The sequence below is a fragment of the Gallus gallus genome, chromosome 26 (assembly GCF_016699485.2).
Source record: "Gallus gallus isolate bGalGal1 chromosome 26, bGalGal1.mat.broiler.GRCg7b, whole genome shotgun sequence".
NCBI classification, from domain to species: Eukaryota; Metazoa; Chordata; class Aves; order Galliformes; family Phasianidae; genus Gallus; species Gallus gallus.
In genome coordinates this window covers 2,669,821-2,693,194 of record NC_052557.1, presented here as the reverse complement: position 1 = coordinate 2,693,194, position 23,374 = coordinate 2,669,821, and the positions used below count along the sequence as shown (strand labels likewise).

Genomic DNA, 23,374 nt, shown 5'->3' with positions numbered 1-23,374 from the left:
CGGGACACAGCGGCAGCCATCCGCCTTTCCTCGGCCTGAGAACGAGATTGCGGAGGCGCCGGAGTGATCTGAGAGATCCCTCTAATCGCCCGTGGGACACAGCAGACCAGCAGCACTTGGTCTCGGTGGTGGTGATTGTTTTGAATTCCTTTCGTTGGAAGAAAAAATAACAGTTTCGCTCTAAACGCTGTGGTTTTCAAACTTTTATATGCAAACTACAAAACGATTCTTAGCAAAACAGGGATTCAAACAGTACAAATACATCCGGCAGGGATGTGCAAACGCAGCGTTTTACATGGAATCATTTTCCTGGTGGAAAGAAACAATTACTGAACGTTAAAAGTCTCGGTTTAAGAGCTGGGAAAATGTTCTTCTGGCACTAAAAAGAAAGTACAATACTATGCAAAGGGAGAGGGAGCTGAATCCGAAGCAAGTTTGAACCTTCTGCTTCTCAACACAGAGTTTCTCCATTGCAAAATCCTGGCGCTGTCAGGATTCGGCTGCTGCTGCCCCTGCACACCCCTCAGCCCTGTGCTCCTTTTGGGATGGATTCTGCTCTTCATCCCCTGGATTTGGCTTGTAAGACCTGAAGAGACAGAGAAGAAAGGAGAAAATCCATAGAATAAACAACGATTGAATGGGGACCTCACAAACGTGCACCAAATGGAACATCCACTGCTCAGATCTTAAAGCACGCTGGCTCTAGGCAGCCTGGTCTGCTGGTTGGTGACCCTGCACATAGCAGGGGGTTGAAACGAGATGATCATTGTGGTCCTTTTCAACCCAGGCCATTCTGTGATTCTATGAAATACCCCACTGTCATGAGGAAAAAGCCAGAGGTGACCGAGGAATGAAGAGCAGAGCCCACTTACCCCGTCTTCTTACTCGCACTGCACTTATTGATGCTCCAAGCAATAATCACAGCAGATCCTTGGGAAGAAAACAAATGATAAACAGCAAATCCGGTGCGTAGGGTAAGTCAGGTGTGTGAAATGTTCCTAACGTGAGTGCCATCTCATTGGTGAGAGACAGGCAGCAAAATTCAGTGCTCTGCAGCACTGTCCCCACCTAGAGGCTCCTTCTCAGCCAGCAGTGCAACTCCCCCTCGTATCTCTGGCAAATGAGGTCAAGAATCTCTAGGGGTGGTGCCACAGTGATCTTCTGAAAGGTGGGACCCTCATTTATTTGCCACTCTTACAGACAGCTTGCTGCTAACTTTGTATTTTAAAGATACTGGCTATTCCTGCACCCGATCTCTTCTGCAGCAAGGATGCTCTGAGATTCACTACCTCTCACCTCCCACGGTCTGCCAAGGCCTTGAAAACCAATGTTTTCAGTGTCACGGGGTGTATCGTTTATGATCGACTTCTTTCATTGGCCTCCTTGGCTTCATTCACCCTCAACTGATGGAATATTCTACCCTAAGATAACCCATTGTAATGCATGAGGTGCTGCTGTATGGCCCAACAGCAGAGAAACCCAGGAACCCAGAAAACCCAGCACTATGAGCTTGGAAATGAAGAGGCCAACACAATGACCCCATATGTTCAACAGCAAATCGCAGCTGCGTGACAGGAAAAGATATCTTCCACGTTAAGCTACTTACCAATGATAGAAGGGACGAGGATAAGTGCTGGATAAGAAAACAGAGAAACTGATATTAAAAGAAAAGCCAATGAGGCTCTGCAGTGGGGTGCAGGGATTGCAGTCAGGGAGGCCCAAAGGCAGAATGAGCCTTCCTGAGCCCTTACGTAGGATGTAGTTGTTCTCTGATGCCTTCTCTTCCAAATGAGTGGTTGAGTCTGTCACTGCCGTAGTGTCAGATACAGAGGGAGAAGCTGAAGGAGAAATGGTCAAAAATGTCCAATTCAATGGAGATGGAATATAAACCCATCCATCCGTCCCATCCACTCTTCTGCTACCAACCCCCTTGAAACGTGCTGCGTTTGAAGGGAACACTACAAGACTGCACGTTGAGCCCACGCTGCTCTCTGGTGGAGCTGGGCACCACGCGAAGCACAGATCCACACAGCTGGTTGAATCCACAACATCCAGTGTTGTTTTTAATACAGACATTCCCTGCTTCCAGCCAAGCGCTGACCGCCTCCCTTACCCAGACACTTTGGAAGCGGAGTCCAGGCAACCTCATCTTCCTCAGCGAAACACGTGATGAAAGGTCTCTTTTTTGACGGTGTGTACCTGCAGGTGGGAAAGGCACATCCATGTTTCATGCACTGACACCCCCAGCACCCCCCCCCAAGGCAGTGGGCATCCTCACACTCACCCTTTATCACAAACCACCTCGGCTCTTGCACGGTAGAGGTGATCTGTTACCAGAACTTTGCCGTGCTCTGGATTTGCCGGAGGACCACAAGACCGCTCTAAAGAAACAAGAGCATCCTTAGGGCACGGAGCAACAGAAATAGAAAGGCTGATGTGATTTTTGTGGTGGTGTTTCATGCTGAACGTTTAGAAATGCAGCTGGAGGGAAGGAATTGATGCTGAGGTACTCACTGCGACACAGCTCAGGAACTTCTGACCATGTTGAATTCTCTTGGCAGGTGCTGCTGGGGAGCACAGCAGAGCTGTTCTCATAGCCTCGGCTGCAGTTGTAGCGCACCGTGGTCCCAACAGCATAAAAATTCTTCATTTCATCTTCTGCTGATAGTTTGGCAAAAGGCACCTGGGGAGGGCTCTGGCAGCTGCCTGGCAACAAGGACAGACAAGTGTACAGCTCCAAAGCAAGAAACAACAGTATTTTGCACTCAGATAGCTACAAATACAGGCAATGATGCACAAGCCTCCTTTAGGATACTGCTACACTGACAGTCTTAAGAAAGCAATGGGTAATTTCTATGGTTTTTAAACATCCACAGAGGGCTGCTTCACTGAAAAAGATTTCAAATGTTCATCTGTGCCTTTGTGGAGCTGCCCACAAGCCGGGTGCCCACCTGCCCTGCCAGCTTCACAAATGGAACCTTTGGTGTGGGACAGCACAGCCAATTAGCCACAAACTTTCCCACATTAACTCCAAATTCAGCCCTGGGCTGTGCCGGTGCTCCCCAGCTGTTTTTCTTCCCCTCGCTGCTGGCGCTGCCCTCGGGTATCTGCGTTTATGAACGCAGAGGTCACAGCTCCAAGGCAAGGCAGTCAGGAAGAAGGGCAAGAAGAGGGTCTCCAGGTGAGGAAGCCCTTACAGCCATGATTGCTACAGTCACGAACGCGGTCCCAAGCAGCAAACTACTCACGGTCACAGAACTCCTGCAGGTTGGACCATAGGGAGTTATTAAAGCACACTATTGTGTCCAGCCGCGATGGGATTTTCGAGAAATTCTGGAGGCATCTGTACGTTACTTTGGAGCCCACGGGGAAACTGTCCTGGTGCCGGACGTCCTCCGGGGGCTCTGCCCTGCTGATGTTGGGCAGCGGCCCGCAGTCACCTGTAAGAGAAGAAAAACGCATTCAGGAGGAGCTCCGCACCGAGGTGCGCAAAGGAGCGCAGCGCAAAGGAGCCCCCGGCACCCCGCAGCGCCCGGAGCTCACCGCACACCGCGGGCAGCAGAGACAGCGGGGACAGCAGCAGCGGCAGCAGCGGCAGCAGAGAGCGGTACGGCGCGGAGCCCATCGTGGCCGACGGGCATCTGGGGAACTCCTCCGGCCCCGCCCGGCCTCGGCCCCTCCCGGCCCGCAGCCGCCGCACTACGAAGGGAGCAGAGCCGCCCCCGGGCTCGGGACAGCGGGGGTCGGTCTTCATCCTCCCCCTGAGGCGGGGCGGCTCCCTTCATCACCCAGCAGAGGGTGAACTCCACGGAGAACTCAGTTATCTTTCACTATTGCTATTATTGCTTTTTTCTTTTTAGTTTTATTTCCTTTTTCAACACGGCTTAAGCTCCATCCAAAGCGTTTGCAGCGGGGCCAAGAGCTGTTTTCTTAAGGGAGGGGTCAGGCAGCCTGGATAGCGTACTCCTTTTAGATATGTACTTATGATGACAGAGTGCATGGAGACTGCTGGTCACCTGTGGTGTGAATGAGGGCAGCGGCTGGGTTGTGTAAAACAGGAAGAAAATGCTCTAAATGCTGGGAAATCTCTGGTATTGCCTTATGGCTGTGACCTCGGGGCAAGAAAACAACGTGCAGATCAGCATCTGACCCTTCCCTAGAAGGCAGCTGAGCCAGCTGACAACACAGCAGCTCTGCTCACTGCAGCCCCTGGGTTATCTCACCCTGCCAGCCCTCCCCGTGCGGGGGCCCTGTGGGGATCAGACCCAGCAGAAGGCAGAGGCAGAAGGGAGGGCAGTGCTGCAGTGGGGCACACCTAGGGGCTGGCAGGGAGAGCACGAGGTTTCCAGCCAAACCAGCCTACAGAGCCACGCGTGGGGGCTGCCTGCAGAAATGTGCTCTCCGCCCTCGGATTGGCGCAGCCCTACGGGCAGCAGCTCCCACCCACCCTGCCCAGAGGGGCCCATAATGCTGAGGGGCTCAGACAGATGTGTGTGTCCCCTTGTGCCGCTCACCTCTCCAATTCAAAGCGCTTTTTGGGAGCGCTCGCATTGCCCAGCACTGCTGCACGGACTGCTTTCCTTTCTTGCCTTACTTCCTGGAAACTAAACTTGCATCAGAATCAAACTCAGAGATAAATACGGAGGAGTGACGATGGAGAACTACTCAGCCTGTCGAGATGTCTCCAAAAGCCTTGAGCAGAATATACAACGCACACAACGAGCAGTGGGCAGCTGAACTCACAAGCTGGCACTGAGAAAGTCATCATTTATTATGAACTGTAAATAAAGACCCAGGCACCTAACAAGGCAGTTACAGTGCAAAATGGGACAGAGATGACAGCTAATGATGTAACACCGACATTTCTGCTTTCTCTGTTGCAGTGGGATGACACAAGAGCACAGGGTGCAATGCTTGTTAGCTTTCCTGTAGGCTCAGTGGAAATATAAGTGGCAAAAAAAATACATACATTTGATACAACAACAGCAAAAAGCTTTTTGCCAATGAAAGTGCTTACAGTGCCAAAGATCAAAAGGCCAATATTCAATTTCTTGTGCAAAGTGCTATGGTTTCCTAACAGGAGGGCAATGCTTTGCAAGGCGAGGAAGGCAGCGCTCTGGTTGCACTACGGCTGTGACAGCCCCAGACTGCTGCAGCCAAGGGAGCACTGTGGATATCCGGGTCTCCTCCTGAGCTCCCCGTGTGCCTTTGTGTTTGTGCCAATTGCTGTGGCAGTGGCCTGTGTTGCTAAGGAGTGAGGAAATAGGTGGTGGGGGAAACTCTGACTGTAAGAGATTGTGACACTGTGGAGCTCGGACTGAAATACTGCAAATGGCTCAAAGGGGGTTGGGGAAACCACAGCCTGCTCTGCTCAGAGGGATTGATGAGTGGATCTGTGACCTTCGAGCTGACTGCTCCAGGCTGGATGTGGCTCTGGGCAGCCTGGTCTGGTGGTTGGCCACCCTGCACATAGCAGGGGGTTGAAATGAGATGATCACTGTGGTCCTTTTCAACCCAGGCCATTCTGTGGTTCTATGAACTGCTAACATCTCCGATGGGAGAGGCAGCTGTGGCCATCAGCCAACGCTGGCGCCCATAATTTTCATCCTGGAACATTCAAGCACATCCCAGTTTAGAAAAACATATTTTGTATATGTCTGTGAGGCGAGCCTGGCATAGCTTCCTTGTGTCAAAGGAAAAGGGGTGGGTCTGAAGAAGCACAACCACTGCAGGAGGTGCCTTAGGAGCAGAGCGCGGTGATGGATGTATGTGGGTTATTCTTGTAGTGCCGTTCTCTTTTAAATAGAAAACAAGGTGTTTAGGCCGTGGTACAGCCCTGCATTGCATGGGGCAGTGTGTGCAGGCACACAGGGAGAGCTCAGTGCCTCCGCTCGGGTTTGCCCATGGCTGGGATGTGTTGGGGCTCTGCTTTGGGGCGGTGCAGAGCAGCGTTCCCACAGCACGGCCGGGTCGGAGCTGCTGCGTTCACCCAAACTCCTGAATAAGAGCCAGGAATGACAACACGATTAAAAAGGAAAACCAACAGGAAGAGGTTTGTAGATGTTTTCGCTCTGAAGGCACATGATAGAGCAGCAGGGAGGGCTTTTAGAAGGGAAAAAAAAAAAAAAAAAGCAGGACAAAGCTTTTCCCTTTCCTTCCCTGCTGTGATTTCCAGGATGCTTCCAGCCACTCCTTATTACTACCAAGGGGCCAACATCCCCCCAACTTCATCCCTCTTTGTGACCCACGAGGTGCAGTGAGTGGATGGGCCGGGCTCACACCTGAGAAAGGCTTTGCACCACATCTCCAGCTGTGCAGTGAGACCCTCTGGGGGGGCTTTGGGGGGTCCTATGCCTCTCCCATTGGTCATCTTCTGCTTACACTTCCCACTTTGCCACTGTTTCCAACCCAACCAACACTCACCACTCCTACAGGTAAAAGAGCCCTTTGCAGCGGATGGGAAACCGGTGATAGCAGCACTTCTGCCATGTCTGGGTTCTCCTGGCTGCCCACGACCGCGCTGGGGTGGAACAACACAGCGTTAACTGGGATGGAGCCCAGAGCTCCGGGCTGTGTGCTGCAGCATCACTTCTAACAACGGGACAACAGATTCAACACTCACTCCCACAAAATGCTGCAGCTTTAGACCACCATATGTTGTCAGAGCAGCCGGCCTTGGGGAGAACAGCAGAGATGCTGCGGTACTTGGGAGAACACGGAGATCTCTGGTGCGTTCTGGGAGAGAAGAAGCTTTGGGTTTTGTACAGAGGCACCACAAATTTGAGCGCTGAGGTTGCACAGCTCCCTGCCATGGAGGAGAAACATGGGGAGGGATGAGAGCTGTGGATACTTAAAGGGAACAAAGCATGGGTGCCATGAATGAGCTCTGCTGGATGCCCTATGGGCGGTGCTGGGCTCACCTGGCTTCCTGGAGAACGAAGAAGAAGGGGATAAGGAGTTGGTGTTTTGGAGTGCCTTCTTATAGAGGCTGAGTTTCATTTCCATCGTGAAAGTCTTTTTGGGTGCTTTGAGGCTGTGTTTCTGGGAACCTGAAGGGAATGAAAACCACAAAACTCACAGGATGGCTTTTTCAGCCAACTGTGATAAAGGGGAGAATTAAGTCTGGAAATGCGGGGCTTAATTCAACTGGGTTGGAATCACTGCGACTCACTGCGGGGAGGAGGACCCCTTTCCATGGGTTTTGCTCTGAGTTGGACAGGTGGGCTTTTCTCTGTGGTAAAAACAATATACATTGGTCAGAGCTCTCCCTCTCAGACACTTCATCCCCTACTCAGCAGCACTGTTTGGCTGCTTCTTCAGATCTCAGTATGGCTCATACCTGTGCTAAGCACTCACAGTATGCTCAGCTGGTGCATACTGAGCACCAAACCCATCGTGAATCCTAAACTCAAAGGAAATCACCTTTACAATGGGGCACTGCTCCACTCCATGCCCCTCCTGCATTGTCTGCTCTCGTACAACGGATGCTCTCATTCCCAATGAGTTGGAAGCCGGGATCACAGCTGTAGGTCACTGTTGAGTTGTAAGCAAACTTTTCTACACCTTCACCATTGTGCCTCCCATTGCTGATCCGAGGGGGTGAAGAGCAGGTGATTACTGCATGACAGAAAGCCAACAGCAGCGTTACTGATAGCCTCCAGAACAATGAAGGTTAAATGCTTCGTCTGAATCCAGCTAAGATATCTGAAGAGATCTGAACAGGTAAAGATGGGCCGCCAGCACTCCCTGTGCTCGGCTTGCTGTGCCCCGGCTCTTCAGCACGAGGAATCTCAGCCCATCCCCTCCACTGCTCACCTCACGTCATGAGAAAATACTGTGATGAGAAAACATGGAACTAAGCTGCTGAGATGCAGCATCAGCAGCAGAATGGGTGCTTCTCAGCACACGGCGTAAAGGAAATCAAACACGCTGTGTAGATGGGGTTATACCAGTCTTATACCTTAGCCTGTGGGATCTACTGAGCTCAGAGGAGGATCAGATTAGCCTTACGTTCACAGGTTGGAAGTTTACTCCACTCAACGTCATCTCCTTTAAGCCAACACTGGATGAAATTCCTGCCATGGAGTTGGTACCTGTGTGAAAGCACACAGCAGAAGAGATCTGTGTGAGTACCCTGAAACTGGGAGCGTTTTCCTCCCGGTGCTGATGTGATCAGGTGGGAATCTGCCTTCTGTGGATGTGCTGCTGGAAGCTGACCTCCTGTCCTGGCAGCACTCACTCACATCCTTCTGCTCTGAGACGTCATCATTTGCATACCAGTGATAATAGCTAATATTGCTTCCATGGATAACATAATCCCTCCACCCTCATGTGTGCGTCCCATCCATGGGAGGTGCTGTCATTTCCCTCCAGGCCTCCCTAAGGGAGTATTTGTAGGAAAAAGCCTCTGCTGCACAGAGGGGCAGAACAGGCAGGCAATGCCAGCTCCTGCTGGGGAGGAAGGAACACAAGCTGGATATGTGTGAGCTCCACTTTGCAAGCCTGCAGGTCTGTCAGCACTGCATGTGTGCCCTGATTGGAAGCAGAGAGAGGGCATGAGTCAGACTGCTGGGTGGGAAGCGTTTCGCTCCTGCTTTCTAGCTCAGCTTTAACATTCAAGCATAATCCCTTTTCTTCATTACGGCACAAACACATTCAGTTGGAATACTGCAGGTAATCTGTTTTGAAGCCTGCAGTTACAAAGCGATACCACAGCGGTCCTAGTGGGGTATTTACCCTCTGGCAATTAGATTTCCTCTGGATGACACCTGGAGGAAAAGGCTGCCATAAGCCCAGGGCCCAGCCCACTCACTGCAGCTATGCCTCATTCCTTCCCAGCCCAAAGCTGGAATTCAAAAGGGAAAAGCACTTATCACCAAAGCACTGCAGCGAGGACAGCTGCAAGAGAGCAGCCCAGCCCAGAGCCGCGGCTCCATGCATGAGCACCAGCCGTGCTGTGACCCAATGGCAGCACTGCCTCAGGACTCACCCCTCATTGCAGAGCACGCTCACACGTGTGCCAAACAGAAAGTCTGTGGGGCTGAGGGTCCTCCCTGCAGGCGGGGCCGCTGGGGGACCGCAGGATTTCCCTGCAGGGAGAAGGGCAGAGTGAGCATCCACCCCAGCTTTGACTGTGGGACACTCGGCTGTAAGAAACCTACGGCTGCCACACCATTCTTCTTAATGCTATATGGATTTCATTAGGGAACACGCTTGGTCTTCAGTGCTAGAAATCCTCCCTGCAAGCTGGCACTTGTCCCGTGCATATGTTATATCCAGCTGCAAACATTACGTGGAAAGCAAAACAGATGTGTTCATGCCAACAGAAAATAAAGAATGCTACCAAATACATGAAACAACTCCCGTATGAGGTCTTAAAGAGGAACATCCCGCTGAGCCTGCATTAAGTGTGAGGCCGTGGGGATGTGTTTCAGCACGGGATGGGGATGCTCAGCAGCAGGCAGAGGCTGTACTCACTCTGGCATAACTCCGGGACCTCCGACCACGTCAGGCTCTCAAGGCAGGTGCTGGTGGGTTGGCTTTCTGAGATGTTCTTGTAGCCGGGGCGGCAGATGTAGCTCACGGTGAACCCAACAGGGTAGAAATTGATCATCTCATCCATCTCGGACAGGGCAGCAAAGTGCAGCGTGGTCGGGGTAGTGCAGCTCACTGGCAACCAAGGAGAGCAGGTCTGAGAGCCGGCAATGAGAGCCGTGCAAAGCAGAGTCTGTAAGTGCAGAAATGCTTGGTACGCAGCCTGTGAAGAGCTCTGTGTGCTCCTTGCAGATTACCTCTGCTCTCTTACCGGCTGCAGCTGTGCTAAATGCATCCGTAAGCAAAGTGCAGCCCGGGATGCGCTGACTGCATGCACAAAGCTGCTAGCACCATGCCCTGTGCTGCCAGGAGCTGCCAGCTGGGGCTCAGCAGGAACAGCAGCATCACGGCTGCAGCTCCACTTACCCATCAGCAGCAGCACTGTGCCCATCTGCAGCAGCAAAGGATGCACCGTGCAGAGCAGCTGCTGCAGAAGCTTTAAGTGAGAGGCAGCTCTGCCAGGAAAAGGGGTATTTACGGCCACAGGGATCGCGCAGCTCCGACCAGCGTGAGCCAGGCAGGCACTGCACCGTGTCCAACAGCCCGGGGATCCTGATGGCACCGTGCAGACACGTGTAGGTCACCCTGGAGCCCACAGGGAAGCTGCTGAGCTGCTCGACGCCAAAGGGCTGGGAGTGGGTCATGCGAGGCGGGGGCCCGCAGGCACCTGTGGTATGAGAAGACCTCTTAAGGTGAGAACCCCAATCCCAGGAGGACAGCTCAGGATCTTCCCCTGAACAAAGGCAGCAGGCTGAGCTGCAGCCTTTGGGGATGGTGGTATTGTCATCCCACCCCCCCAGCAGAATGGAAGAACCTGGGAAGGTCTCATTGCTGTCCCCCATGCATCCCAGTGCTGTACTTACCATGAGCCATTGGCATGCCAAGGAGACCCAGCAGAGCCAGTAGCAGCGCAGGGTGGATGGATCCCTGCACTGCAGCACAAGCCCAGCAGCTCGAGGTGTCCGGGTTCTTCACCCCACCTCCAGACCCCATCGCAGCAATCCCTGTGCTGCTCTACAGAGTGCTCTGTGCTGTTCTGGAAAGCTGGGAGGGGATGCAGCATCGCGGATGAAGCCAAACTGGTGGAACAGTGGAAACCCTCCCAGAACTCACACAGAGCTCAGCCCTTCTGCAGGGACACAGGGAGCAGCCGTCACCCAGGGACCTGAGCAAAGCCTCCGTGTCCTCCCATCCCACACAGGGCTGGGGGAATCCTCAACCCTTTTTTGGACATGAGATTGGCAGCGAGCACAGATTTACCACAACCAGATGCTGCCAGGACTGAAAACCTTAAGCTTTAAGCCCCCCTCCCCTTCTCAGCCATTTGCTGGCAGTAACAGCACAGCTTTTCCATGAGCAGTTACTGAAACTAATATAGAAGCATTATCCTTCTTGTCTGTTAATTTTTTCCTGGCTGCCTCACTCATTGGTAATTAAAGAGGGATGTGAGCAGCTCCATCTGCGCCCCGACTCAACGCGCTGAAATAAACCACATGACATCAGCTCAGGGCACACAGATCCATCACTAGGAACACACAGGGCAGAACACCCTGATCTCATTGGTGCTTTGAGCACTGTTTAGGGAGATAGGCTGCCTCTGTCTGCAGCCCGGTGTGGCACCAGGTGGCCACAGCATGGGTTTCCTTGTGGCACAGGGACAGCTAACCACTCTGCACCCCATTACTGCATCCCCTCACCCATTTGGTGAAGGACGGGATGCAATAGCAAAGCATCCCTTTGCATCCCATGAGATACCATCAGTCCCCTGAGCATCGTGCCAGGGATGATGGCAGAAGCACAGCACAGCCCAGGGCCATGTGTTCATTGCATGCCTGCCCTGTGCCCACCCCACTGCCAGGGCTCTGCTCTTGGCCACGTCTGCCTGACCTCAACAAACACTGCTTCATCTGTGGCCAACGTGACAGACCAGAGGGCTTCCACAGTCACACATCTGTTCTACTGAGCCTCTGAATGGAACTCCTGATTCTTTCATTGCAGAGACGCATGAGGAGATTATTGTTTATTGAATAAAAAGAGAAATCATTGCTATCTGATTCACTGTACTTAAACTTGGGCTGTCTGTTCTTAGCATTTGCTTGCAGACACGGGGATGTGGAAGATGAGACCACCACTGGCATCTCTCAAGTACAGAATCCAGTTACCTCTTAAATCCGGGGATAAGCAAATGGGCTTTAGAGCCTGGTTTTGTTACTGCCCTGACACTGCCCATAATCAGATGAATAGAAACCATGGGATCGTGACGTAAGTTAATAGGAAGTGATGCAGGTCAGTACTCATTCCATTGCTATTTCTAGATAGGCGAGGTATGCAAACTCTCGTAGCCTGGTGCTGGGCAGTCACCTCTGCCAGGAGTTTGCTTTCCCAGACTTCTTCAGACCCCCACTTCTGGCTTAGCACAATTTATACAGTGACTCAGAGAAGCTCCATTTAACTTCTTGCTTTGCTTCCTAAAGCAAAAAGCGGTACACAGCAAATCAAGCGTGTCCTATCTGAGGGTTAGAACAAAAAACCCCTCTGTGCTCTAGCATGCAGCATGGCAGAAGTGATCTGCTCCTGTGTGTAGAAGCACGAACCATACAGTTCCTAGGAGGCTTCTTATAGGTACTCTGACCACATGGACTGTGCCCACAGGGGAGGCGGCTCAGTGCAGAATGTGCTCCAGGAACTCCTTGCTCAGTCCTTGCAATTCCACCTTCAGTTTTTGAATCTCCAGGAAGAGTTTTCGTATCTCCAGCAGAGTTTTCACGTCCTCTGTAGGCACGTGGCAATCGGAGACGACGCTCTGAATATAAGCAACCTCTCCGCACACATCAGCATCACCTTGCTTCTTCTGTTAAGCAAAACAACGCCAAAAGCAGAGAAAGCCACGTGTGATTGAATTGCTGCAGATGGGGACCCACACTGCAGCTTGGAGGCTGCACTCCTTCCCAGTTTGCTGTGCATTGGCTGACACAGCTGCACTCCCCATCCCATGGCAATGAAGGAAAGGCTTTTTAAGAGGGTCAGGGTTACTTTCCATAGCAGAGATCAGGCAGCATTCATCCAAAATCAGCCACACCACAGTACTTACACACTTGGGCAATGGTGTCCAGTTGCCATCAGCCAGGCACGTGGCTGTCCAAGAGTCTTTTAATGCAGCTTCTCCATCACCTGAGAAGTGGTGGTATCCCTCGTGGCACTCAAAAGTGACCGTTGCATTTATTGGGTACCACATCTGATCAGTGCTTGTCAGCTTCCCATTGGCAACTTGTGGTTTGGGACACAGAGCTGAAAGCAAATCACACAGCTGAAAGCAGCTCAGCCAGGGGAATGCCATCGTGTAGGTAGAAAACCAAGCCTGAGATTGGGGTAGGTGAGATGGCGCGGGTGGTTTTCGATCTGCAGATGAGAAGCCAAACGTTAAAGCTGGACTCACCTGGCTGGCATTCGGGCAGGGCTGGCTGCCAGGTGCCATCAGCCACGCAGCGGCTCTCAGCACTGCCATGCAGCACAAAGCCCTCATTGCAGGAGAAGTGCACGGATGTCCCGTAGGAGAATGTGTGCCGTGACAGATCCATCCTTCCCTGGGCAACCACGGGCCTGGGGCAGCGAACCACTGCGGAGAGAGCAGAGGGCTGCGTTATGGGGATGCCTCATCCCTTGGGGGCACAGAGAGGGTTGGGGGGATGAGGGGCTCCTCCTGGTGCTCTGGCCTTGCTGTGGCTCTGCAGACTCACCCCTGCACACTGGGGCAGGGCCGCTCCATGTCAGGTTCACCCCATCTTCAGAGGTGCAGTAGATGGACTCATCCCCAATGAGGGACAGCCCTTCGGCACAGCTGTACTTCACCTCCATACCGTAGGGAAAGAGCTCTGTTCTCACGCCGGTGTGCTGCCCACTGGTGATCAGCGGAGGGGGGACACAGACTGTGAGAGAAAACAGACAAGATGCCAAAGGTTACAGGAGTTTCTCTCTGCTGCTCCCACGTGCTACGGAGATGCAATTCCCAGCTCCCACCAAGGAAGTGCCACTTGGGCTCACCCTTATCGCAGTACGGCACCGGGGGTTTCCAATTCCCATCCGACCAGCACTGAATCCTCTGGCTGCCCCACATCGTGTAGCCCGGGTTGCACTGGAACTCCACCTGCTGCCCGACGCTGTACTTGTCTTGCTTTCCACTCGTCACCCTCCCGTTGACGATGTCCGGGCTCGGGCACTGCACCACTGAGGGACAGAGCCATCAGAAAGCTCCACGGATTGGGCCAGCACGTTCCCAGTGCTTGTTAGCACTGCAAACCTGCCAGGCATCACCACCCAGCCGTGGCACGCTGTAATTGTGTGATACCACCATGTCCTTTTGTAGACAGGATGGTCTGAACCCCGTGGTTGGCTGTAGATGGCACCAGTGGGACAATATATTGCTGTTGGCAGGGCAAAGGGAAGGGAGCACTCACTCTGACAAAGCGCTGGGACTGCAGACCAGGTGAAGTCTGTGAGACACGTTGTTGTTGGAGATACGCCGGGGATCAACATGTACCCATGTCTGCAGAAGTAGGTGACGGTGGAACCCACCAGGAGCTCATATGAAAGTCTGCGGTCGGCGTGGTCAACAGCGGGAGGGGAGGGACAGCGACCTGGGGAGCAGGACACTCAGAGCCACCGGGTCCACCCCACACCCAGGGATGGGGCTGAGCTTTGCCTCTGGGGCCCCAGCCCACCTTGATGCGCTTTCAGCAAATAAACCCACACGAATGCATGGGAGAAAGACCAAGAAAAGAGACCATGTGTACCTAGGGTGCACGCTGGTGCCCGTGGCTGCAACCTGCCGCTGCTCAGACACTTCACGGTGTTGCTGCCTGCAGGGACGTAGCCGGCATCGCATTCAAGCATGGCTGCACTCCCAGCAGTGAGGTTCTTCTGTGCAGGATTCAGCCGCCCATGAGGGATGGTCGGCACCGGGCACTGCACCTCTGCGGCTGCAAACAAATGGGAGTTTGCAGGAGGGTTCTTATTGGCAGGTCCCTGCACCTCTGGTAAGCACAGCACTTGGGAGGGGGAGGTTGGGGGTTAACAGCATGCTCAAGGAGCCAGCAGCAGCAGGATTCCATGGGTACAACCCATGGCTGGTTCTGCCCTTTCGTTGCACTGCTTGCTCTGTGCATAAGAGGAGCACCTGCTGTTAAAGGCAGTGTCAGCTGCAGCAGAAATAGGGAGTTATTCCTCTTTTGGGGGTCACTACAGAGCAAACTGCTTCTCATGCAGCCAGCCCACAGGATGCATGACAGCCAGCGCCATCCTGACCTCGGTGCTTCCACACCAGCCTTGTTCCTGGCGCCACTCAAAACTGCAAACTATGTCCCTTTTAATTAAACGATTAAGCTACCACCTGTCCAATTGATTCCCCCCATCCAACCACCATCCTCATCTCAGAGCTGCAGGACACGCTCCAACCCAGGGAATGACTCTTTGCTACTGCACTGATCAGCAGGACCCAGGGCAGTGGCGCAGCAAAGCCCTGGACAGGCTCAGCAAAGCTCTGCACAAGGACCTGGCCCTGGGTAGCACAGGAAGAGCTTGCAGCCCCTCAGGCAGCATAAGATTACTGGAAAGCATTTGGGAATTTGGGGTGTCTCTTTGCAAGCATCTGCAGGTGCAATCATAGAGGAGAAATGCGCCATGAGCAGTAGGCACTGAGCTCCACAAGAGCGTCAGCAAGAGGCTAGCAGCACCTGCAGCAGAGGAACGCAGCCCTAGCCTGGCTACCCTATACTGGATCAAAAAGCAAAGCTGAGCCACAGCAGTGAGGGAAGGAGGCTGCACTCACCCATGCTCCCCGCTGGCTGCAGCACCAGTAGTGCCAGCAATGGCCCCATCCAGCCCAGGAGCACCCGCATGGCGAGCAGCGGCCGTGCCACAGGACTGCAAAAATCTCAGGGGAAGGGGAAGCAGATGGAGGAAGTGGGGGACAGCAGGCGGGCCATGCTGACGGCAGCACTGCACTCCTTCTGCACTGTGTGGGGATGGTGGGGAGCAAAGCTGTTACGTGGCCAGAGCTGCTCTGCACCGTGCTGGCCTTGTTTCTGGAGCAGAGAGCCACAGTCGGTGCACGGAACAGGGCTGCCTGTCCCCTTTGGCTCCTCACCCGAGTGTCAACAGCCCCTGGCTCTACACCACAGACAGGGCAGGATTACTGCAAACAAGGCACAGCAGTCATTAGAACTGCAGCTTTATTATAATGCAGCAGCGGAGGAACACCGGTCTGGTCACACAGTATGAGTTAGCAGAGCACTTCCCCTTCCCTGGACACTGCAGAAATAATTTGGCCACTTCTTTCCTTCCAGTTTTCTTTCCATGCAGGGGGCACACAGAGGTGTGGACAGATCAGAACTCGGGAGGAAAAGCTGGCGTTCAGTTTTGCCTGCAGGATCTCTCCATTGTACCAAGTAGCTCTGGAGGCTGTGGCTAATTATTAGGCTGTTAATGCTTGTTGGCACGCAGCGATGGGCCGAATGGGTCTGCAGCTGGAAATGGTGACTGGTGGCTCTCCATACACGTGTGTGACTCGGACAATTTACTCTCAGATCCGTTCCTTCCGGACCGCACACCTCTCAGGATAGCAGACCTAAATGTAAAGCTTTAAAAGGCATAAAGTGATGCACAAACCTAACGCAGCGAGCTCTGCCCGAATGAGCCAAAGGACTCCGATTCCTCCTATGATGCAAATCTGTTCCTTCACTGACTGCTATGCCCACCACAATACCAGTCACGGCCACCAGCGGCCTCCTTTGGCTCCCAGCTCCTTCTCCAGCTTCTGGATCTCCAGGTAGAGCTTCTGTACTTCCAGCAGAGTTCTCAGTTCTGCCAGAGGCAATCCGCAATCAAAAGTTTCCTTTATTTGATCAATCTTCTTGCGTACGTAAAATGTTTTCTTTAAAAGAGCCAAGACAAAGACAGAGGGCATGAGTCGATGCCATGGGGACCCGTGTGCTGTGCACCCCCACCATGCAGACCCATAGCTGCGCCAGCCCCTTCCAGGCTATAAATGGGGTAAAACGCAAAGCCTGGGAGGGCAGCGGTACTCACACAGTTGGGTGGTGGCATCCAGGAGCCGTTAGTAGAGCAGGTGGTTAATGCCCTGTCTGCTGCATTGTTGTTAAGCTTGCAGGAGAAGTACAGAGATTCCTTAAACTCGTACTCCCCCTTCACAGGGAAAAATTGTAGGTTCTCCTTGCTCGTTGGTGCACGACACTTAACTAGAAGGCAAATACACAGTATAATAGTGTAACAGGAGGAGACAGTGCTCTGCCAGCTGCAGAGTGCGGGGCTGGACCCACCTGGCTGGCATTTGGGCAGGGCTGGCTGCCAGGTGCCATCAGCCACGCAGCGGCTCTCAGCACTGCCGCGCAGCATGAAGCCCTCCTTGCAGTAGAAGCTCACAGATGTCCCATAGGGGAATGTGTGCCTCAGCGTAACCATCTCTCCATTCTCAACCACGGGCTTGGGGCAGTGAACCACTGGGGAGAGAGCAGAGGGCTGTCGTACAGGGATGCCTCATCTCCTGGGACAGAAAGTGGGTGGGGGGAATGAGGGGCTCCTCCTGATGCCCCGGCTTTGGGGTGACCCCACAGACTCACCCCTGCACTCCGGGGCAGGGCCACTCCATTCCAGGTTCACTCCATCTTCGGAGGTGCAGTAGAGGGATTCATCCCCGATGAGGGACAGCCCAGCAGCACAACTATATTCCACTCTGTAGCCATATGGGAAGGATGATGATGTTGCGTTGACGTTCAGCCCACTGGTGCTTTGTGGAGGAGGGCCGCAGGCTATGAAATAAAGATTAAGAAGGAAAAAAAAAGCAATACACAATTATGATATTCAGGTGAGAATGAGCACCACTTCTCAGAAATCAGCGTGGAGTTACAGCCTGTGCTCAGCTCCTGCCTGGCATCTGCTGGGGAAGACCCCTGCAGCCCCAGAGAGCAGCCAGTGCTCACCTCCCTGCACCCCAGGGATGATGCTGGAGGAAGGCTGCCTGCCCTGCTCCAGTGCTGATCACAGCTCCTGCCTTGTACGTACCTTTCTGACAGTAGGGTAACGAGGGAAACCAGTTCCCATCAGCCTGGCATGTGACCAACTGTTGGGTACTGAGCGTGTAGCCTTCATCACACTCTATCCTCACTTTAGTCCCAACTGTGTAATCATTTTTGCTGTTATAAGCCTCTCTTCCGTGGTCAACGGCAGGCTTTGGGCAATGAGGTTCTGGAAGCAAGAGAAAAAATAAAAGGATTTCATGAGCTTTTAGGAAGAACCCCATGAAGAAGCTTTCCACAAAGAAAGTAGCTATGCGAGGCCACAGGTAGATTTCTACTGATGGTAGCAGACAGCTGTCCCATACAGAGCAATCCAAACCTCTGCTGAAGTCACAAATAAGCAGTCATCAAGTCAAGGCAACGCAACAGCTCTCCTACCTGGAATGCACTCTGGTGCTGCCCGGTTCCATGTGCCATTGTTTGTGCACTGAAGCATGACATGATCATCACGATCCTTGAAAACATAGCCAGGGTCACAAATAATTCGGACTCTGTCTCCAAACACATATGTGTCTTTTCTGTCCCAGAAGCTTATTTGCATTCCCGTCTTGGTAGCTGGATTTGGGCAACTAATTCCTGAGAAACGCCAAACAGTAGCAAGTGTGAAATCATGGCAAAGGTACCTCCATGACAGCAGGCTCATTTGGGGCAGAAGGAGAACGAATAGCCATTTCTGGCCACTCCTAAAGGCAGTTCTATTTTTTGGGCATACATATGAAGTTATTGCATCCCGCCACCAACGCTGATGGGCACCATTGGACTCCATGGGGCTCCACCATTGGCTCCCCATGGGGCTTTCCTGGATTTACATTCCCTCCCCTCCCATGGGCACTGGCAGCACCACACCATCCCATCTTAGTGACGGTGCACTGATCTTTCCATGGGTTCAAAGGAGCAGAAAGCACATCTGGTAGATAAGGTAGACTGCACACAGATTCTTTAATTGGGAATAGCTTTGCCCAAACACAAGGATACTTAAGCTGGAGGAACGTGCACTTACTTTTACAGGGCGGTGGAACTTCAGTCCATGTATAGTCTGGCTGACAACTGATGTGTTCCATCACTACTCCAGGGCTGAACTCATAGCCCGTCTTGCACTCATAAGTGATGACAGTCTCAATAGGAAATAAATTGCCCGCAAGTCTTGCTTTAACAGCATTCTGCACGTCAGGAGGGTCATCACAGCTGCCTGCGGGTAAAATCAACACTCCATGACATGGCCAATGAGAAAGCAGTGAGGTGCAGGACAGCACGCAACGTGAGGGGAAAACATGGGCTCGTGTGATTCTTCCTGAGGTTCACTTAAGGCAATTGTCTGAGTTCAGTGATACTGAAGAGTAAATGCAATGGAAATAAAAGGAAATGCATTATCTATTATTACAGTGTACGGTGATTTACACTAACTCGTTGCAATGACATGCAATTACTAACCAAGTCAATACTCTCTGTCCTAATCTACCAATGACCTTTAAAAGTACTGAGCATAGAAAGGTCAGTTTAGTCCCTCTGAATTCCATCAATAAATGCTCATCAAGTTTGGGTCTTGGAACAAGACTTCAGCTACGAGGCCCGAAGTCATCAAGTCCCACACCTACATCATCCCCAGCAAGCTGCTGGGAAACAAAAGCGCAGGCCACAGTGGTGCAAGAGGCAAAAACAACAGAATACAGCCCATGAGCCCCGCAGCCACGGCTCGGATTGTGTCCCTGCGGGCACTCACTGCGCTGGCATTGTGGTGGTGGTGGATCCCAGCTGCCATCCTCCTGGCACGTGGCCGTGTCGCTGCCCAGCAGCGCGTAGCGGAATTCACAGTCGAAGATGATGGTGTCGCCGTAGGTGTACTCAGCTCTGTACCTGCTCTGCAGCCTGCCGTGCTCCACATGGGGCTCCCTGCAGCTCACCTCTGCGTGGGGGAAACACCGCCGCTCAGGGAATGGGCGATGGGTCAGGGGGAGGTGATTAAAAGCCTTGGAGCATTCAAGGTCAAGGTGAATGGGGCGTAGGTAGCCTGATCTGGTGTTGGCAATCGCTAACATAGGTGGAGGGCTGCAGCTGGGGGATCTTTAAAGCTCCCTCCAACCTAAGCCATGCGATGAATCCATGATTCTTGGAGCAGACATTCACCAGAAGGGATGAAAATGGACACAACGAGTTAGCAGCATTTTTCAAGTCTTTGTCCCATATTACATCTTTTTTTATTATTTGGGTGTTTGGTTCTTTTTTTCCCCATTTTATTAAGAATGAGAACAAAGGAAAGGACGCAGCTACCATGGAAGCTTCTGAATCTTTGCAAGCCTTCTGTTTCTTCCATGACCATGGATGAATACCCCCTCCCAGGTCCCCTGTGGGCAGTTTGCTGCTCACCTTTGCACTCCGGGGCTGGCTTGTTCCAGACGCCGTTCACATTGTCGATGGTCGTACAGAAAATAGAGGCATCCCCCACCAGTGAGAAATGCTTCCTCCCCCTGATGTCAGCGTGGCAGTGGTAGGTGACAGAAGCTCCGTAAGTGAAGAGCTCGATGTGGCCTCCGTTGTGCTCTCCGTTTGCTATTACGGGTGGGGGTAAACATGGAATTGCTAAAAATAAAAATAAATGAAAAATTAATGTTAATCAAATGCGTGGTTTGAAGTTGAGACAAAAATGCCCGAGGCAGGTCTCAGGGCAGCTCTGCTTCACAACTGGATGGTTTGGGGGTGCAGCCCTATGATGTGCAGCTGCCTTACTGCCAGGGAATGCTTCCATGATGCAGGAAGGAAAACACCAAGAAAAGTGTTTTCCCAGATTTCCAACATGCAGTGAATGACCAAAGCCCTCTCTATCTTCATCCATCCCCAGTACCACTCAGACAGCAGCTGAGCTGCAGGACTCTACTTACGTTCACAAGTGGGAACATCTCCATCCCAAGCAACGTGCCCATCTTTAATCACACACCTGATCTGGGAATTTCCAATCAGTCTGTACCTGCATGGAACAGAGGGGAGGGAATTACTTCTCAAGTGCAATTTAGATATTTTCAATTTCATTTAGAACCACCAGCAGGATTGCCTTGGCTTCCTTGGAATTAAAGCTGATCAGAAATTTGCCCAACCCAACCAAACTAGTGGAATGGTTGATAGCAACTGCACTGAAACTATAACTGTGAGACAACGTGTTAATTATGGCTAGCTATAGAGGTAGTGAACTATAACTTAACTATAAGCTCTGACTTCAGTAGTAATGCGTTTCCTTCAAAAATACCTAGAAATATTGGGAAAGGTTTAGAGGGACCCTGAAGAGTGAACTGGAGCTTGGCAAGAACCAGGTGATCTTTAAGGTCCCTTCCAACCTATGCCATTCTATATTCTATTCTTCCAACCCTATGAACCATTTCAAAGCATGAGAGGAAGAAAACTCAGTCTTCAAGCTTTCAAAGGAGAAGTTATAAGATACTTTGATTACAGTCTGCCATTACCTACACCAACATGAGGTTTCTGATAGTACAGGTTTAACCTAGAGCAAAAGGATTTCAGGAAGTCCACCATGGAATATAAAGGCCTTTTAGCTTCTATCTGATTTGCAGAGTCAGTGCATCGGCTCTGTAGCCACTATTTTACAGAAAATTGGGCTGGGCATCCCCTCAGGGTCAGAAGGACCAGCAGGACCCCGAGTACTCCCAGCTTACCCAGTGTCACAGCTGTAGTTTGCTGTGGACCCGAAGGTGAACTGCTCTGCTTCCACAAGCCGGCCATTCATCGGCTCTCCTGGGTAACTGCAGGGTCTTGCTGGGGGACAAGAGGACCAGAGTTAGTTCTTCAGGTTCATGGAGAATTAGGAATATCCAGCAGGAGAGCAGAAGACCTCTCCAGTATTGAGCAAGCAGATGGACCGCAGCTCTCTGGATGTCCCCTTCCACTCTAACTTGTGGCATGATCCATGCTGCTGTCAGGACTGAAGGATTCTCTTACTGAAAGCTTAAAATATCATTATTGAACTAAGCGTTCCCAAGTATCTGCAAGGAGGAATGCACTTCTGAGTATAGCCAGAGTCAGTGGTCAAAGGCAAGCAACATCCAGACAGAGTCCTGCTGCTGGCACTCAGTGTTGCACACCAGGCACCCCATCACCATCGCCCACTCCCACCTCCTCCCCACCACCAGAATGCTGCTCCAGCCCAACGAGCCGATGGATTCGCCCAAAAACAGAAGCCAACCCAAGATGTGCTCACGTAAGCAGAAGTTGCTCGATCCTTTCCACCTGTTCTTTTCACAAATGAAAGTGTTCCGGGCCATGGTATTTCTCATGTAGCCCGGCCGACAGTTGTATTCCACCACATCAGAGGTGGAAAACGTCCTGTTGTGAAGGTAGCCCTCCTTCAGTTCTGCAAATGAGAACCGTGGCGGAGCACTGCAGGCACCTACCGACAGAAACACCATCAGGACAATGCTGGGGAAAACTGCAGGTTTGAGGGTGGCTTGCTCTGAAAGTCCAGTCCGTAAAGCTCAATGAAGAGGGAAGCAAAGGGGAGAAGGGCAGACTGCAGCATGTGGTGGGGATGGGCATCACCCCATGTATCACTCTTCACTCCTCACACCTCATATCCAGCACTTTCTAAGGGTGGTGACACAGCCTAGACCAACAGCTTCCTTATCCTCAAGTAGCACACAAGTCAGTGCACCTTTATTACCTAGAATAATTTCAAAGCCATTCTGCACAGAAAGCAAAAAGGCAAAGGAAAGTGGTTGTGACCAGATTCACAAGGCTCTTCAAATACAAAGAGGAAAACAGGATCAAGGTTTTGTGAAGCTCAGGAAGGAGTTTCCCCTTGGGGGGACCCCAGCTCAGCTCACTCCCTTCATGTTTGCTTACCCTGGGTGCCCACCACCAGGGCAGCAGTGAGGAGCAGCACCAGGACAGCAGCACGGTCCCTTGGTCTCGCTGACCCCAGAGCTGACACCATCCTCATCCTGACCACGTTGCAGATGTCACAGCATGCTTTTTCTACACCAAATATCTGTAAAAATAGTGGGAGAGGGGAGAAAAGCGTTGAGTTTGCTCTTGGGGTCACCACGGCTGATTGCAGACGCTAAGCTGTTCCTGTAGGTTTTCCTTCGCTGGTCTTCTCTTTGCATATTTGAGCTTGAGTTTGCATATTTGGCTGCACTAAGGATCAGAGAGCCCTGTCTGACTTCCAGCTCTCCAGGATCATCCCCTTGTGAGCCCAAACCCTCCCACGGTTACACACACACCGAGTGCCCACCTTCCTCCTGGAAGCAATACAGCCCACCTTGGTGCTTTGCCTAGAGGTGACTGATGAGAAATTGGTCACTAAAAGAAAGGAAAGCTGAGCACCTCCTAATAAAGTCACTCCTCCCTGTTTTGCACTCATCTGCCCTAAGCGAGCTCTTCTTGCTGCTGATTCATTGTTCTGGCTTTTCTTCACCCCTTATTACAGCTCTTGGTTTGATTCAGTTTATTTTACTTTTCCATTCTCCCATCAGAGCTGCAGGAACACCCCAGAACCCCACTCCTGGAGCTCAGCTCACCTTACCTGGGCTTTGCAGGGGATGGCACTGGACTGGGCTCTGCAGGCAGTGATGGGTACATCCAATGGCACTGACACAGCCCTGCTGTGCTGAAGGAGGGGTTCTGATCCACCCACACGCTCAGAAATGGCTGCACATATCCAACTGCATGCTCTGCAGGGACCAGAG

At 52.2% G+C, this 23,374-nt stretch overlaps 4 protein-coding genes across 10 annotated transcripts; all 4 read right to left on the bottom strand.

Moving 5' to 3' along the window:
- Positions 1 to 188: 188 nt before the first annotated feature.
- CD55 (CD55 molecule (Cromer blood group)) lies at positions 189 to 6,081 on the bottom strand. Of its 2 annotated transcripts, none has more exons than XM_015299057.4 (9): positions 4,515 to 6,081; positions 3,249 to 3,440; positions 2,515 to 2,706; positions 2,285 to 2,381; positions 2,114 to 2,199; positions 1,752 to 1,838; positions 1,607 to 1,633; positions 873 to 930; positions 189 to 586 (listed from the first exon to the last, which is right to left on the bottom strand). In XM_015299057.4, exons 1-9 carry the CDS (start codon positions 4,549 to 4,551, stop codon positions 490 to 492), a joined length of 873 nt encoding a protein of 290 aa, XP_015154543.2. In that variant the 5' UTR covers positions 4,552 to 6,081; the 3' UTR covers positions 189 to 489. The 2 variants fall into 2 exon arrangements, with proteins under 2 accessions (XP_015154543.2, XP_417981.5); XM_417981.8 differs by lacking the exon at positions 4,515 to 6,081 and adding an exon at positions 3,544 to 4,158.
- Positions 4,751 to 10,631, bottom strand: LOC124417409 (complement decay-accelerating factor-like). 2 transcript variants are annotated; one of them, XM_046904291.1, is made up of 11 exons: positions 10,458 to 10,631; positions 10,073 to 10,261; positions 9,478 to 9,669; positions 8,990 to 9,089; positions 8,011 to 8,093; positions 7,423 to 7,617; positions 7,172 to 7,231; positions 6,921 to 7,049; positions 6,623 to 6,805; positions 6,424 to 6,520; positions 4,751 to 5,997 (listed from the first exon to the last, which is right to left on the bottom strand). In XM_046904291.1, exons 1-10 carry the CDS (start codon positions 10,585 to 10,587, stop codon positions 6,429 to 6,431), a joined length of 1,353 nt encoding a protein of 450 aa, XP_046760247.1. In that variant the 5' UTR covers positions 10,588 to 10,631; the 3' UTR covers positions 4,751 to 5,997; positions 6,424 to 6,428. The 2 variants fall into 2 exon arrangements, with proteins under 2 accessions (XP_046760247.1, XP_046760246.1); XM_046904290.1 differs by having other exon boundaries at positions 10,073 to 10,631.
- Positions 10,632 to 11,597: 966 nt separating this feature from the next.
- Positions 11,598 to 15,526, bottom strand: LOC124417410 (complement receptor type 2-like). The gene is made up of 8 exons (XM_046904293.1): positions 15,419 to 15,526; positions 14,385 to 14,570; positions 14,049 to 14,228; positions 13,636 to 13,818; positions 13,332 to 13,520; positions 13,031 to 13,210; positions 12,686 to 12,882; positions 11,598 to 12,445 (listed from the first exon to the last, which is right to left on the bottom strand). Exons 1-8 carry the CDS (start codon positions 15,486 to 15,488, stop codon positions 12,257 to 12,259), a joined length of 1,374 nt encoding a protein of 457 aa, XP_046760249.1. The 5' UTR covers positions 15,489 to 15,526; the 3' UTR covers positions 11,598 to 12,256.
- A 277-nt stretch (positions 15,527 to 15,803) lies between these two features.
- Positions 15,804 to 23,294, bottom strand: C4BPS (complement component 4 binding protein, secretory). 5 transcript variants are annotated; one of them, XM_046904116.1, is made up of 15 exons: positions 23,212 to 23,294; positions 22,530 to 22,674; positions 21,889 to 22,077; positions 21,347 to 21,446; positions 20,561 to 20,646; positions 20,049 to 20,261; positions 19,405 to 19,587; positions 18,685 to 18,873; positions 18,063 to 18,260; positions 17,671 to 17,853; positions 17,229 to 17,417; positions 16,929 to 17,108; positions 16,678 to 16,847; positions 16,355 to 16,522; positions 15,804 to 16,228 (listed from the first exon to the last, which is right to left on the bottom strand). In XM_046904116.1, exons 2-14 carry the CDS (start codon positions 22,624 to 22,626, stop codon positions 16,358 to 16,360), a joined length of 2,142 nt encoding a protein of 713 aa, XP_046760072.1. In that variant the 5' UTR covers positions 22,627 to 22,674; positions 23,212 to 23,294; the 3' UTR covers positions 15,804 to 16,228; positions 16,355 to 16,357. The 5 variants fall into 5 exon arrangements, with proteins under 5 accessions (XP_046760072.1, XP_046760073.1, XP_046760074.1 ...); XM_046904117.1 differs by having other exon boundaries at positions 15,804 to 16,522; positions 23,207 to 23,294; NM_001033642.2 differs by having other exon boundaries at positions 15,805 to 16,522.
- Between the last annotated feature and the right edge of the window lie 80 nt (positions 23,295 to 23,374).

What these genes read in the sequence shown, in the direction of transcription:
- LOC124417410 (XM_046904293.1), bottom strand. Translation starts at nt 15,488, where the DNA reads ATGCGGGTGCTCCTGGGCTGGATGGGGCCATTGCTGGCACTACTGGTG. An exon ending in AGTCCCAGCGCTTTGTCAGA is followed by an intron (nt 13,819 to 14,048) that starts GTGAGTGCTCCC and finishes TCTGTCCCTCAG; the next exon opens with TGGTGCAGTGCCCGAGCCCG. An exon ending in CCCTGCCCCAGTGTGCAGGG is followed by an intron (nt 13,211 to 13,331) that starts GTGAGTCTGCAG and finishes CTCTCTCCGCAG; the next exon opens with TGGTTCGCTGCCCCAGGCCC.
- C4BPS (XM_046904117.1), bottom strand. Translation starts at nt 22,626, where the DNA reads ATGAGGATGGTGTCAGCTCTGGGGTCAGCGAGACCAAGGGACCGTGCT. An exon ending in GCCAGCCCCGGAGTGCAAAG is followed by an intron (nt 19,588 to 20,048) that starts GTGAGCAGCAAA and finishes TCCCCCACGCAG; the next exon opens with AGGTGAGCTGCAGGGAGCCC. An exon ending in AGTTCCACCGCCCTGTAAAA is followed by an intron (nt 18,261 to 18,684) that starts GTAAGTGCACGT and finishes GGCGTTTCTCAG; the next exon opens with GAATTAGTTGCCCAAATCCA.
- LOC124417409 (XM_046904290.1), bottom strand. Translation starts at nt 10,460, where the DNA reads ATGGTAAGTACAGCACTGGGATGCATGGGGGACAGCAATGAGACCTTC. An exon ending in TAAACTTCCAACCTGTGAAC is followed by an intron (nt 7,618 to 8,010) that starts GTAAGGCTAATC and finishes TCTGTCATGCAG; the next exon opens with TAATCACCTGCTCTTCACCC. An exon ending in TTCGTTCTCCAGGAAGCCAG is followed by an intron (nt 6,806 to 6,920) that starts GTGAGCCCAGCA and finishes CCTCCATGGCAG; the next exon opens with GGAGCTGTGCAACCTCAGCG.
- CD55 (XM_417981.8), bottom strand. Translation starts at nt 3,754, where the DNA reads ATGAAGACCGACCCCCGCTGTCCCGAGCCCGGGGGCGGCTCTGCTCCC. An exon ending in TCTGCTGCCCGCGGTGTGCG is followed by an intron (nt 3,441 to 3,543) that starts GTGAGCTCCGGG and finishes CTTCTCTTACAG; the next exon opens with GTGACTGCGGGCCGCTGCCC. An exon ending in AGTTCCTGAGCTGTGTCGCA is followed by an intron (nt 2,382 to 2,514) that starts GTGAGTACCTCA and finishes TTGTTTCTTTAG; the next exon opens with AGCGGTCTTGTGGTCCTCCG.